Below are 14,764 nucleotides of genomic sequence, written 5' to 3'. Positions count from 1 at the left end.
TTATATTTGGCCTGCCTGTGTCAGTCCTAAGGTCTGCGTGTACGTGTGTGCTGCGTGTACAACGTACAAAAATCTGACGCAACCAGCTACGCTTTACTGCAGCCTAGCGCCATTGTATATCCTGACTGGCAAATACCTGCTCTGCTAGAGTTAATAACTCTGCTACACTATACTTGTGTGACACTTTTTGAGGGCCACACCACAGATATTAAACTTCTTGTTCATTGAATATACGCAGTGGGGTCTTCCCTAAGCTAAAAAGGAAAAGAAATTATATTTGGCCTGCCTGTGTCAGTCCTAAGGTCTCCGTGTACGTGTGTGCTGCGTGTACAACGTACAAAAATCAGACGCAACCAGCTACGCTTTACTGCAGCCTAGCGCCATTGTGTATCCTGACTGGCAAATACCTGCTCTGCTAGAGTTAATAACTCTGCTACACTATACTTGTGTGACCCTTTTTAGGGCCACACCACAGATATTAAACTTCTTGTTCATTGAATATACGCAGTGGGGTCTTCCCTAAGCTAAAAAGGAAAAGAAATTATATTTGGCCTGCCTGTGTCAGTCCTAAGGTCTCCGTGTACGTGTGTGCTGCGTGTACAACGTACAAAAATCAGACGCAACCAGCTACGCTTTACTGCAGCCTAGCGCCATTGTGTATCCTGACTGGCAAATACCTGCTCTGCTAGAGTTAATAACTCTGCTACACTATACTTGTGTGACCCTTTTTAGGGCCACACCACAGATATTAAACTTCTTGTTCATTGAATACACGCAGTGGGGTTTTCCGTTTGCAAAAAAGCGAAAACATTATATTTGGCCTGCAGGCTTGCGCCAATTTATTTCCTGCCTGGGAAATCAAATCACTGGTAATACAGCATGCTGAGGGGTAGGGGTAAGCCTAGAGGACGTGGACGTGGACGTGGCCGAGGACGCGGAGGGCCAAGTGAGGGTGTGGGCACAGGCCGAGCTCCTGATCCAGGTGTGTCGCAGCCGACTGCTGCGCGATTAGGAGAGAGGCACGTTTCTGGCGTCCCCACATTCATCGCCCAATTAATGGGTCCACGCGGGAGACCTTTATTAGAAAATGAGCAGTGTGAGCAGGTCCTGTCCTGGATGGCAGAAAGTGCTTCGAGCAAGCTATCATCCACCCACAGTTCTGCGCCATCCAGTGCTGCAAATCCGAATCCTCTGTCTGCTGCTCCTCCTTCCTCCCAGCCTCCTCACTCCACTACAATGACACCTGCTCAGGAGCGGGAACACTCCCAGGAACTGTTCTCGGGCCCCTGCTTAGATTGGGCAGCAGCGGTTCCTCTCCCACCAGAGGAGTTTATCGTCACTGATGCCCAACCATTCGAAAGTTCCCGGGGTCCGGGGGAAGAGGCTGGGGACTTACGCCAACTGTCTCAAGAAGTTTCTGTGGGTGAGGAGGACGATGACGATGAGACACAGTTGTCTTGCAGTGAGGTTGTAGTAAGGGCAGTAAGTCCAAGGGAGCAGCGCACAGAGGATTCGGAGGAAGAGCAGCAGGACGATGAGGTGACTGACCCCACCTGGTGTGCAACGCCTACTCAGGACAGGTCTTCAGAGGGGGAGGCAAGGGCATCAGCAGGACAGGTTGCAAGAGGCAGTGCGGTGGCCAGGGGTAGAGGCAGGGCCAGACCGAATAATCCACCAAGTGTTTCCCAAAGCACACCCTCGCGCCATGCCACCCTGCAGAGGCCGAGGTGCTCTAAGGTCTGGCAGTTTTTCACAGAGACGCCTGACGACCGACGAACAGTGGTGTGCAACCTTTGTCGCGCCAAGATCAGCCGGGGAGCCACCACCAACAGCCTCACCACCACCAGCATGCGCAGACATATGATGGCGAAGCACCCCACAAGGTGGGACGAAGGCCGTTCACCGCCTCCGGTTTGCACCGCTGCCTCTCCCCCTGTGCCCCAACCTGCCACTGAGATACAACCTCCCTCTCAGGACACAGGCACAACCGTCTCATGGCCTGCACCCACACCCTCACCTCCGCTGTCCTCGGCCCCATCCCCCACGTCTCGCACCGCACAGTCCAGCCGTCGCTAGCGCAACTGTTGGAGCGCAAGCGCAAGTACGCCGCCACGCACCCGCACGCTCAATCGTTAACCGTCCACATAGCCAAATTTATCAGCCTTGAGATGCTGCCGTATAGGGTTGTGGAAACGGAGTCCTTCAAAGCTATGATGGCGGCGGCGGCCCCGCGCTACTCAGTTCCCAGTCGCCACTACTTTTCCCGATGTGCCGTCCCAGCCCTGCACGACCACGTCTCCCGCAACATTGTACGCGCCCTCACCAATGCGGTTAGTGGCAAGGTCCACTTAACTACGGACACGTGGACAAGCACAGGCGGGCAGGGCCACTACATCTCCCTGACGGCACATTGGGTGAATTTAGTGGAGGCTGGGACAGAGTCAGAGCCCGGGACCGCTCACATCGTACCCACCCCCAGAATTGCGGGCCCCAGCTCGGTGGTGGTATCTGCGGCGGTGTATGCCTCGTCCACTAAACCACCCTCCTCCTCCTCCTCCTCCTCAACCTCTGTCTCGCAATCTAGATGTGTCAGCAGCAGCAGGACGTCGCCAGCAGTCGGTGTCGCGCGGCGTGGCAGCACAGCGGTGGGCAAGCGTCAGCAGGCCGTGCTGAAACTACTCAGCTTAGGAGATAGGAGGCACACGGCCCACGAACTGCTGCAGGGTCTGACAGAGCAGACCGACCGTTGGCTTGCGCCGCTGAGCCTCCAACCGGGCATGGTCGTGTGTGACAACGGCCGTAACCTGGTGGCGGCTCTGCAGCTCGGCAGCCTCACGCATGTGCCATGCCTGGCCCACGTCTTTAATTTGGTGGTTCAGCGCTTTCTGAAAAGCTACCCACGCTTGTTAGACCTGCTCGTAAAGGTGCGCCGGCTCTGCGCACATTTCCGCAAGTCCCACACGGACGCTGCCACCCTGCGCACCCTGCAACATCGCTTTAATCTGCCAGTGCACCGACTGCTGTGCGACGTGCCCACACGGTGGAACTCTACGCTCCACATGTTGGCTAGGCTCTATGAGCAGTGTAGAGCTATAGTGGAATACCAACTCCAACATGAACGCCGCAGTGGGAGTCAGCCTCCTCAATTCTTTTCAGAAGAGTGGGCCTGGTTGGCAGACATCTGCCATGTCCTTGGTAATTTTGAGGAGTCTACCCAGGTGGTGAGCGGCGATGCTGCAATCATTAGCGTCACCATTCCTCTGCTATGCATCTTGAGAAGTTCCCTGCAAACCATAAAGGCAGCCGCTTTGCGCTCGGAAACAGAGCCGGGGGAAGACAGTATGTCGCTGGATAGTCAGAGCACCCTCCTGTCTATATCTCAGCGCGTTCAGGAGGAGGAGGAGGAGCATGAGGAGGATGAGGAGGAGCTTGGCCCACTGCTGACGGTACCCATGCTGGTTGCCTGTCATCATTTCAGCGTGTATGGCCTGAGGAGGAGGAGGAGGATCCTGGCAGTGATCTTCCTAGTGCGGACAGCCATGTGTTGCGTACAGGTACCCTGGCACACATGGCTGACTTCATGTTAGGATGCCTTTCTCGTGACCCTCGCATTCAACGCATTCTGGCCGCTACGGATTACTGGGTGTACACACTGCTCGACCCACGCTATAAGGAGAACCTTCCCAGTCTCATTCCCGAAGAGGAAAGGGGTTCGAGAGTGTTGCTATACCACAGGACCCTGGCGGACAAGCTGATGGTAAAATTCCCATCCGACAGCGCTAGTGGCAGAAGGCGCAGTTCCGAGGGCCATGTAGCAGGGGAGGTGCGTAGATCGAGCAGCATGTACAGCCCAGACAGTGCAACAGTCTTTAAGGGCCTGGCCAGCTTTATGGCTCCCCAGCAAGACTGTGTCACCGCTCCCCAGTCAAGGCTGAGTCGCCGGGAGCACTGTAAAAGGATGGTGAGGCTGTACGTAGCCGATCGCACGACCATCCTCGGTGCCGCCTCTGCCCCCTACAACTACTGGGTGTCGAAGCTGGACACGTGGCCTGAACTAGCGCTGTATGCCCTGGAGGTGCTTGCTTGTCCTGCGGCTAGCGTCTTGTCGGAGAGGGTGTTTAGTGCGGCTGGGGGAATCATCACAGATAAGCGTACCCGCCTGTCAACCGACAGTGCCGACAGGCTTACACTCATCAAGATGAACAAAGCCTGGATTTCCCCAGACTTCTGTTCTCCACCAGCGGACAGCAGCGATACGTAAGCAATACGTAGGCTGCACCCGCGGATGGAAGCTACGTTCTCTCTCACCATCCAAAACGGGGACATTTCTGCTTCATCAATCTGTGTCTAATATTCCTCCTCCTCCTCCTGTTCCTCCTCCTGAAACCTCACGTAATCACGCTGAACGGGCAATTTTTCTTAGGGCCACAAGGCTCACTCATAATTTTTCTAAACAATTTTTAGATGTTTCAATGCTCTGAAAAGCGTTGGAACTTTAACTTGAACCAATTTTTCGTTAAACTGGGCTGCCTCCAGGCCTAGTTACCACTTAAGCCACATTAACCAAAGCGATTAATGGGTTTCACCTGCCATCTTGGTTGGGCATGGCCAATTTTTTGGATGTACATTAGTACTGTTGATACAGCAATTTTTGTGGGCCCTCGCCTACAGTGTAATCAAATGAATTTTTAGCCCACCTGCATTACAGCTGACGTTACATCCGCTGTGTTGGGCAATGCAATGGGATATTTTTATGTACCTCCGGTGGGTTCCAGGGAGCCACCCATGCTGTAGGTGCACACGGAGTTTAACCTACATCTGTCCACTTGTAAAGAACCCCAGTCAGACTGGGGCATGCAGTGTGGGCCGAAGCCCACCTGCATTAAGCACGACATTACTACCTCAGCTGTGTTGGGCAATGCAATGGGATATTTTTATGTACCGCCGGTGGGTTCCAGGGAGCCACCCATGCTGTGGGTCCACAGTGACTTCACAATAGGGAGTTGTACCTGCCTGTGTCTATGAATTAAAAACCGCGGTCTGACTGGGGCATGCAGACACCTTGACAGAATGAATAGTATGTGGCACATAGGTTCCCCATTGCTATGCCCACGTGTGCAGCTCCTGATGGCGGTGGCACAGGATTCTATTTCTCATTGCTTCTGTACAGCATTGTGGGCTATCGCTCCGCCACTTTTAAAGAGGGTCGCTGCCTAGCCGTGCCAACCTCTGCAGTGTGTGCCTGCGGTTCCTCCTCATGGCAGACGCACTTCTAAATAGACATGAGGGTGGTGAGGCATTAGGGCAGCTGAACGCTGCGCAGGGACACTTTGGTGTGCGCTGTGGGGGGGAGGGGGGGCGGTTGGGCAGCATGTAAGCCAGGAGAAGTGGCAGTGGAGTGTCATGCAGGCAGTGATTGTGCTTTGTTGGAGGTAGTGTGGTGCTTAGCTAAAGTATGCCATGCTAATGAGGGCTTTTCAGAAGTAAAAGTTGTTGGGAGGGGGGGGGCACTCTTGCCGCTATTGTGGCTTAATAGTGGGACCTGTGAACTTGAGATGCAGCCCAACATGTAGCCCCTCGCCTGCCCTATCCATTGCTGTGTCGTTCCCATCACTTTCTTGAATTGCCCAGATTTTCACACAAGGAAACCTTAGCGAGCATCGGCGAAATACAAAAATGCTCTGGTCGCCCATTGACTTCAATGGGGTTCGTTACTCGAAACGAACCCTCGAGCATCGCGAAAAGTTTGTCCCGAATAACGAGCACCCGAGCATTTTGGTGCTCGCTCATCTCTACTGGCAGTGTAGATGACATCAGGACTATAAAAGGATTTAGTACTGTTCCACAACAGCAGAGCCCAGGGACTGAGTGACAGAGTAGCGGTATTGCCTGTGAGCTGTGGAGAGCATGATAGCCTGCAGGACCAGATAGCGCCTGCTTGGGTTGTAACGACTACAGAGAGAAAATTGTACCACTGGGTGCTGGGATTGAGAGCAATAGGTTATTTGGAGGGCAGTGTGTGATTGCTCTGCAGGAAAATCGGATCTATATCCAGAAGAAGACATCTAGGAGTTCATTGACATTGGGTCATAAGGGAGGGCGGCCGCAATGAAAGCCCATAGGTTTACACACTTAGGACCTGCTAGCAGAGATAGTAACAATACCACTGATACAGCATTTATTATAAGTTACAAGCCTTTGACCCTCCCAGTTGACAGACCGTGTTGTAAAATGAGTATTGTGTATTTTTTTGCAGTTCCTCCGTCTACATTGTATCCGGAGCTTGTGAGATACAATACCAGTCCCCGTGACACATGCATGTCCCATAGTCCGCTGAATTCCTCTGTAAATATTTCCCTCAAGTGAAAATACAAATTCTGCAGGTTCCCTCATTGCAATCTGTATTTGTGGTGTCCCCTTACTTTATATCTGCCAATGCATATTAGATAAATGTGTATGGGGCAGCCTAACAAGTCTGCTGTTGGCATGTGTGCACCTTGGGGGGAAGAAGTGTTGGAGATATCTGCCATCAGAGGTGCCTGACAGCAGCTTGTCTTTTTCCTATCGTATAAGGATTATAGGATATAGCTTTGTAGGACCTATTTTGTTCTACATTGAAGTGGTTGTCCGAGTTAAAGAAACCACTGTTACCCGGTCTTGAAAATAACAGATTAGTGGTTACTCGCCCCTCCCCACTCCACTGCTCATTCCCCACCGGTGGCTTCGGTCTCCCTGTGATGTCACTTTGCAGGCTGCAGTTAGCATGAGCCCATCTGCAAACAAGCTGCAGCAGCCAATGACAGAGCTCCGTGATCGTGGCTGAACGCTCTAGTTGGCTGCTAAAGTAGGTTTATGGGACATCACATCAGTCTGTAAAAAACAGAGCAGAGACTGGAGTCGGGGGACAATCGGGGAGTGGAGAGGTGAGTAAGCTCTGATTTAAATAATAAATCTTGTTATTTGTATAGAGCCAACTTATTCTGCAGTGCTTTCAGGTAATTTTTTTAATTACCGCCCAGCAAGCTGGGCACTCATTTTGCCGACCTCTGAAGGATAAAGGCTGAGTCAACCTTGTGCCAGCTGCCTGAACCATGCAGGGATTGAACCCGCAACCTTCAGGCTGTGAACGAGAGTTTAGGATTTTTAGATTTGTTATTTTAATGCATGGAGCACATGGTGGCAAGGGTGTTCTTAACTTGGACAACCCCTTTAAGGTACCTTTACACTGAGCAACCGTCATTCACAAAGTCAGTCAGAAAATTCACTGAAGCGTACGAACGCCGGTTGCTTGTTTGCTTTTACACAAAGCGCTTTTTATTTGCTGACATGATGTTCAAATTCGTTTGCTACTGTGACTTTACACAAGACGACTTTTGATCAACCAACAACTATTTTTTAGGTAAGTTAAAACGAAACAACTAATGACTACTGGGGGAATTCTCACTCGTCAACCTGCTGGTGGCATGTGCCCAATGGTGCGATTATTCAGATATTCAGACAGTAGTCGCCCCTTGTAAAGGTACCCTTACACACTTAATCCCATTAATACGAATGTTTTGTGTGAAATGTTTGGTTTCCCTTGTGGTGGCGCTGCAGGAAAATGGAACCTCTACTGTCAGGTTTCCCCACAGATCACAGCTGGGGGTCTCAGCAGGGGGACACTTTCTGATCAACTTATTGTTAAGTGGGAATTGTTTAATGTGGAGAATTCCATTAAGTGTTCAGCTAAAAGGAAAATAAATGATCAGGGGAAAAAAAGGCATATAGGAAAAGCAAAGCTGAGAAGTGATACGAAAAGCCAAAGTTATCTTTGTGTATCTTGTTCTCCTCCTCCCCCATAGAAGAAAGATGGCAGAACAAGCATGGTAGCGTGCACTGTTGGAGTTCTAGGTTCTAATTTGACCAATGGTGATGTCTGTTTGGCTTTTTATGATCTCTTTGTGTTTATCCTTCTTATTAATTGGCCAATGCAAGAGCAAGCATGGTGGCTCAGTTGTTAGCACTGCTGCCTTGTAGTGCTGGAGTGGTCGGTTCAAATCTGACCAAGGGTGATGTCTCTATGGAGTTTTTCAAAGTTAATGTTGCCCTTGATGAGTTTAGAATCTAGGACCCCAGTGTTGTAAGTCAACAGTGCTAACCGCTGAGCCACATCCATTGAAGAGGCACCACCTCAACCGCCTTTTAAATGCTTTAAAAGAGACGTAAGAGGAAAGCTTAAAGATTCTTTCCATTTCACTTCCCTTTTCTGATTTCCACTTTTAATAAAACTGGATCAGTCGAAAAAATGCTAGTGTGAACATAGCCTTAGGTAGTGGTACCACAGAGAGTTCGAAGAATCACAACACAGGGTTACTTAGTCACAACACAGGGCTAGTCAAAATGCCCTTTGTTCGCCATTGCAAGGTGAATTGATGGCTTCCTGTAAAGGGAAGGGTTGATCATGTTATATCATAGCATTACAAATCTTTGTCAAGTGAGAAAGGCGCTGCCTCCCATTGTTAGAGAGACTACCTTACGTCATGTATATATTACAGAATTGTTAGTACACAGGAAGTTATTAGAGATGAGCGAACGTACTCGTCCGAGCTTGATGCTCGGGCGAATATTAGGGTGTTCGGGATGCTCGTTACTCTTAACGAGCACCACGTGATGTTCGGGTTACTTTCACTATCATCTCTGAGAAATTTGCGCGCTTTTCTGGCCAATAGAAAGACAGGGAAGGCATTACAACTTCCCCCTGCAACGTTCAAGCCCTATACCACCCCCCTGCAGTGAGTGGCTGGCGAGATTAGGTGTCACCCGAGTATTGAAATCTGCCCCTCCCGCGGCTCGCTACGGATGCATTCTGACATTAGTTCAGGGAAAGTGCTATCGTGTTGGAGCTGCTATAGGGAGAGTGTTAGGAGTATTTTAGGTTTCAAGAACCCCAACGGTCCTTCTAAAGGCCATAAATCTTCTCTATATGCGCTCAATGGGGCCGGCGGCAGCAGCGCCGACCCCATTGAGAACATATAGAAGACAAATCCTTCTTCTCTGCCACAGCTGTAACAGCTGTGACAGAGAAGAACGATGTTTGCCCATTGAATTCAATGGAGCCGGCAATACAGCAGGTTCCACTGAATGCAATGGGCTGCCGGCGATCGCAGGATGAATTGTCGGGAAGGGGTTAAATATATAACCCCTTCCCTGCAATTCATCCAGAAATGTGTTACAATAAAAATATATACCGGCGTATAAGGCGACGGGGCGTATAAGACGACCCCCCAACTGTCACCTTATACGCCGGCAATACAGTGGAGCAAAGAATAAAAAGCATTACTCACTTCTTCAGACGATCTGCGCCGCTCCTGCAGGCTGTCACTCCCTCCTGGTGTTTGCAGGCTCTTGCTCCCTCCTGGTCCACGGCAGACTATTGCTTTCTCTACGAATCAGCTTTATGGCCCCTTCCTTTTCGGGAGAGGTGGGGATCATGGAGGAGGTCAGACTCTCACTGATTATAAAGTGATGGCACATCTTAGCAATAAGTCATCCCTTTACAAATAGGAATAGCCCTGCAAACCGCTACCTAAATCAGTGACCAGCTCAGCAAAAGGTAGCAGTTAACAGTTGCTAGGAAGGGAGTGCAGCTTTCTTGCACAAATCATAAAAGGCCAAAGTACAGCCAGTAATTGTAGGGAGCTGCTTTTACTGTTGGTGATTTTGCAAAGTAGTGGGTAGCCCCACTGAGTCCCATTAGGAATCAACCACTCAACCACCCAGATGTACATAAAACTTTGTTGCAAGAAAAAACCCCTGTGATTTAGTTTCCTTGTGTTATGGCTTGTTAGCCATGAAGGATCAGGATTGGGGTGACGTTACACCATCAACCTTGGCCCATGTAATCCATACGGCGGTGCATGCTCAGTGTCATTTCAGCCAAAGGTGCTAACATAAGCACTTCTCTGTTGGTGTTTGAAGGAACTGGTTGGTTGGGAGGTGTGTATCCCAGCCAGCCAATCAGCACCAGTCTGTATACATTCATTCTGGCTCCTCCTTATGGAGGACGTTGGTTATACTTTTCCTCATCTGTTATATCTGGTCAAGTTGGCAGCTTCTGTGCCCTGCTCCATTCTCAGATAAATTCTCTACGAAAGGCTTTAAATCCCTGCCTCCAGAAACACATGTGCCTTCAGCCAATCACAGCCAATGACAATGATGTCATTGAATGGCTGTGATTGGCTGTGTTTCTGGAGGCGGGGATTTCAAGCCTTTCATAGAGAAAGCAATAGTCTGCCGTGGACCAGGAGGGAGCAAGAGCCTGCAAACACCAGGAGGGAGTGACAGCCTGCAGGAGCGGCGCAGATCGTCTGAAGAAGTGAGTAATGCTTTTTATTCTTTGCTCCACTGTATTGCCGGCGTATAAGGTGACAGTTGGGGGGTCGTCTTATACGCCCCGTCGCCTTATACGCCGGTATATATTTTTATTGTAACACACTTCTGGATGAATTGCAGGGAAGGGCTTATATATTTAACCCCTTCCCGACAATTCATCCTGCGATCGCCGGCAGCCCATTGCATTCAGTGGAACCTGCTGTATTGCTGGCTCCATTGAATTCAATGGGCAAACATCGTTCTTCTCTGCTACAGCTGTTACAGCTGTGGCAGAGGAGAACGATCTTTACGCTGACAGTGCGGGGGGGGGCACTCTTGCCGCTATTGTGGCTTAATAGTGGAACCTGGGAACTTGAGATGCAGCCCAACATGTAGCCCCTCGCCTGCCCTATCCGTCACTGTGTCGTTCCCATCACTTTGTAGAATTGCCCAGATTTTCACACATGAAAACCTTAGCGAGCATCGGCGAAATACAAAAATGCTCCGGTCGCCCATTGACTTCAATGGGGTTCGTTACTCAAAACGAACCCTCGAGCATCGTGGTAATTTCATTCCGAGTAACGAGCACCCGAGCATTTTGGTGCTCGCTCATCTCTAGAAGTTATCCATCTATGGTCTTATTAGTCACGTTAACCATTACGCTCTATGTTATTATCTAACGGGTAAGGAGCTCACTCAAACCCCTATATTCTGTAATAACTACCTACATGTCTTAGAATAATCTTACTACAGTGAAATTAATACAAATTCAACCTATCATATAGCTACAGTAGTGATTTCCAACCGGGAAGCCACGGCCCCAAAGCTGTGAATCACTCAATGAGAGCTGTGCCTGTAAATACGAGTGCCAGCCACTATGGGCATAGGTCCTATTGATCTTAATGAGAGCTCCGCCTGCAATTACGAGTGCCGGCCACTACACAGAGGTTGGAGTAGCACTTCCGCTCCGACCCTGGTGCATCCTGGCAGGCTCTGCCTTGAAAACCACTTTAGGCAGGGTATACATGGGACCGCTTTGCCCTAGAGTTTTCGTGCGGACCCTACGCATAGAAATTCTTTGGCAATCGCAATAGCGGCAAAATGGATGAGATTTTGAAAATCTCAGTTCCGCAAATAACACAGAGTCAAAATACCCACCATAGGTGTGGATTTTAACTTGAAATCCGCATCTCTTCTGCAGCTGATTTCAGGAGATACCAGAGTTCCAGAAGTCTTTGCGTTCTCGGAGCATCCTTCACCAGACACTTGGCAACCTCTAGTGAGTGCGGCACCGCTGGTCAGGTGATGCAGAAGTGGCCAGCGGCATTGTGCTCACTAGAGGCCGCCAGGTGCAGTCAATAATCATAGCAACACATAGTTCTGCATAATAGCTGTGTACACAAACAGGTTGGATATTTTGAATTAAGACTATTTGCACAATTGTTTCATTTTGGATTACAAATGGTTGCACAAGGGTACAATTCCTGTAAATGACTGAACATTTTGGCACTGCTTTTCGAAAATCGTGCCTACTTCATACCAAACGCCAGAAATTTCTTGCAGCTCTTTCTATTGCTCATCTCTTAAGATTTATCCTGAAAATGAACACCACAGGGGTGAATAAATCTTCCACACCACTGGTAATAAGTCTAGAGTGTTGTATATAAGGATTAGGTGTTTATCTGAAGGACAGATCTTCGTGACAAATATGAAATTCTTATTTCTGTTTTCGACTCCAGAAAGCAGCAGGAGCTATGGATGGTCCTTGAGAAGCGGATCAGGGAGGGTCGGCTAAATACTAATGGGGACAAAGGTCCATTATCTGCAAGAAAGAAACGAAGGTGAGTAGCAAGATTTAATTACAGGTTTATTATTCATTATTCCTAGACCTACTTCTCCACAAAGTATGTAGACAGAACATAGAATCTGCACTTGTGGTTTTCTCCAATGTAGCTTTATTTTGCACAGTGGCCGCTACCTACTAAGACATGGTATTATACATAAAGCCCCTCGCCCGGATCGGACTAAATCTATTATCCTAAAGAGGACAGACCTGCACATAATATAGTAACATGGAGAAGAAAACTATTACGATAATAATAAACCAAAAAGTGGGAAAATGGGAAATCTGACCCTAGCCTACTAATATGATGAGTCCCTGTCCCTGCCCCTGCCTAAAAGCAGAGCACTCACCCTGATTTGAGCAACCCCACGTCAGGAACCTGGTGCCTTCCTGACTTTCCCTAGATGGAAAATAGGGATGTTAATACTGCCGAGAATAACAAGGAATAATATAAAGATGAAAACGAGCACACAATGCAAAAGCAAAACAGTCATGAGATAGATGTAGCAAGAGTCCAGAGTAACCAATACACTAAACAGAGTTTTTCTGAGAATGGAGCAGGGCACAGAAGCTGCCAACTTGACCAGATATAACAGATGAGGAAAAGTATAACCAACGTCCTCCATAAGGAGGAGCCAGAATGAATGTATACAGACTGGTGCTGATTGGCTGGCTGGGATACACACCTCCCAACCAACCAGTTCCTTCAAACACCAACAGAGAAGTGCTTATGTTAGCACCTTTGGCTGAAATGACACTGAGCATGCACCGCCGTATGGATCACATGGGCCAGGGTTGATGGTGTAACGTCAACCCAATCCTGATCCTTCACGGCTAACAAGCCATAACACAAGGGAACTAAATCACAGGGTTTTTTTTCTTGCGACAAAGTTTTATGTACATCTGGGTGGTTGAGTGGTTGATTCCTGATGGGACTCAGTGGGGCTACCCACTACTTTGCAAAATCACCAACAGTAAAAGCAGCGCCCTACAATTACTGGCTGTACTTTGGCCTTTTATGATTTGTGCAAGAAAGCTGCACTCCCTTCCTAGCAACTGTTAACTGCTACCTTTTGCTGAGCTGGTCACTGATTTAGGTAGCGGTTTGCAGGGCTATTCCTATTTATAAAGGGATGACTTCTTGCTATGATGTGCCATCACTTTATAATCAGTGAGAGTCTGACCTCCTCCATGATCCCCACCTCTCCCGAAAAGGAAGGGGCCATAAAGCTGATTTAGCACTGTGCTCCCTTCTAAGTTCTCCCTGCACAGAGATGCTGCTGGCCACGTGGCTCTGCGGGAAACACTGATGCTAATGCATGTTTGCAGTTTATTTTTTTTAAAGAACGTTTAGACTTTAATGTCTGATTTTGGTCAATGAATATGGACCAAAATACAACTTGCTGTGATTTTCTTTAAAGGCACAAAATTGGTATGTGTGAAAAAACGCATATCTGAATACACCAGTTTAGTTCAAGGGGTTTGTATGCTGTCCGCATTCAATCTGTAAAAAGTACGGACAGAAAATTCGCCCTGGTAAATGGGGCCTAAAGCAGGTAGTTCCCTGAGCTAACTTAACCTCAAACCTGCAACAACTTATTAAAGAGTGTACCTGAACTTATATAACTTTTGCTCCATCTACTAGCCTAGTTCCGATTGGCTATGGTATGTGTAACTATTTTCTAGACTACGTAATCCTTTGTGTGCTAAATTCTATCAAATCCACCACTTGTGAGGTCTAATACAGAGGGCAAAATACATTTAAAGGCATACATGTACATTATAAACACTTCTAAAAAAATCACACATCAAAAGACATTAGAAAAACTGTTTTGTGGTTCTGGCGTCTCACTGACGGATACACACAGTGCTATCTGCTTCTCCTAGCGTCTTCTGTCATCTGCATCTCCATCAGCTTCCTCCTTCCAGCGCTGTGTGCCCCAGCCTATCCGTGCTGCATGCAGACCTCTGGCTTCTAGGACAGTGATGTGGTGCTAATGCCTGCCGGCCGGCTAGCGCTGTACGGTGAAGTGATTATACAGGATCACTGCATTTAGCATTTAGAAAGGCAAGAAGCATATACAACATTTATGCTTACAAGTGCTGAGAATGTGACCTTATGTGTCCCAGTTCCTTCTAGAGCTCTAGGTATGGGCATGTACTGTAGAAATAACATGGTCAACACCCCCTAAACAGATCTATTTCCAATAGGGTATCCATTGGCGCAATGTACCAGCTCCTCTAGTGTTACAATCAATGGGGGAATCTGGTTCTCCGATGATATTGTAAAGCCTGTAAATGCTTATTGTACATGATCTACATGTATTCAGAGTACAAGATATATACTGTTAATGTTCACTCATAACCTCTCTAGATTTTCTGAGTGTTGTACCAGGTTGTGACCCGTTTTGTCTCCTGGTAGAGTTGGTGCAAGCTAAACGGGATAACTTCCAGTTCATCAACAATAGCAAAGACGCATGGTCTTTCATGTTGAGATGCTCGTGTCACAGCCCACCGGATAGCTCCTACTAGTCCCAGCTGTCATGCAGACAGAAGTCGATAGTCGTAGTC

General features: G+C 48.5%; 1 protein-coding gene across 1 annotated transcript in view; it reads left to right on the top strand.

Annotated features, from left to right (window-relative positions):
* EVC2 (EvC ciliary complex subunit 2) overlaps positions 1–14,764 on the top strand; it is a 127,608-nt gene that overhangs the window by 100,478 nt on the left and 12,366 nt on the right. Inside the window, exon 21 of the mRNA XM_066573293.1 lies at positions 12,090–12,191. Within this exon, the coding sequence (XP_066429390.1) occupies positions 12,090–12,191 (102 nt within the window). The remainder of the gene's footprint in view (positions 1–12,089; positions 12,192–14,764) is intronic.

Source organism: Eleutherodactylus coqui, chromosome 7, assembly GCF_035609145.1.
Source record: "Eleutherodactylus coqui strain aEleCoq1 chromosome 7, aEleCoq1.hap1, whole genome shotgun sequence".
Lineage (NCBI taxonomy): Eukaryota > Metazoa > Chordata > Amphibia > Anura > Eleutherodactylidae > Eleutherodactylus > Eleutherodactylus coqui.
Note: the sequence above shows the minus strand (reverse complement) of the source record. Positions and strands in the feature narration are given on the sequence as shown.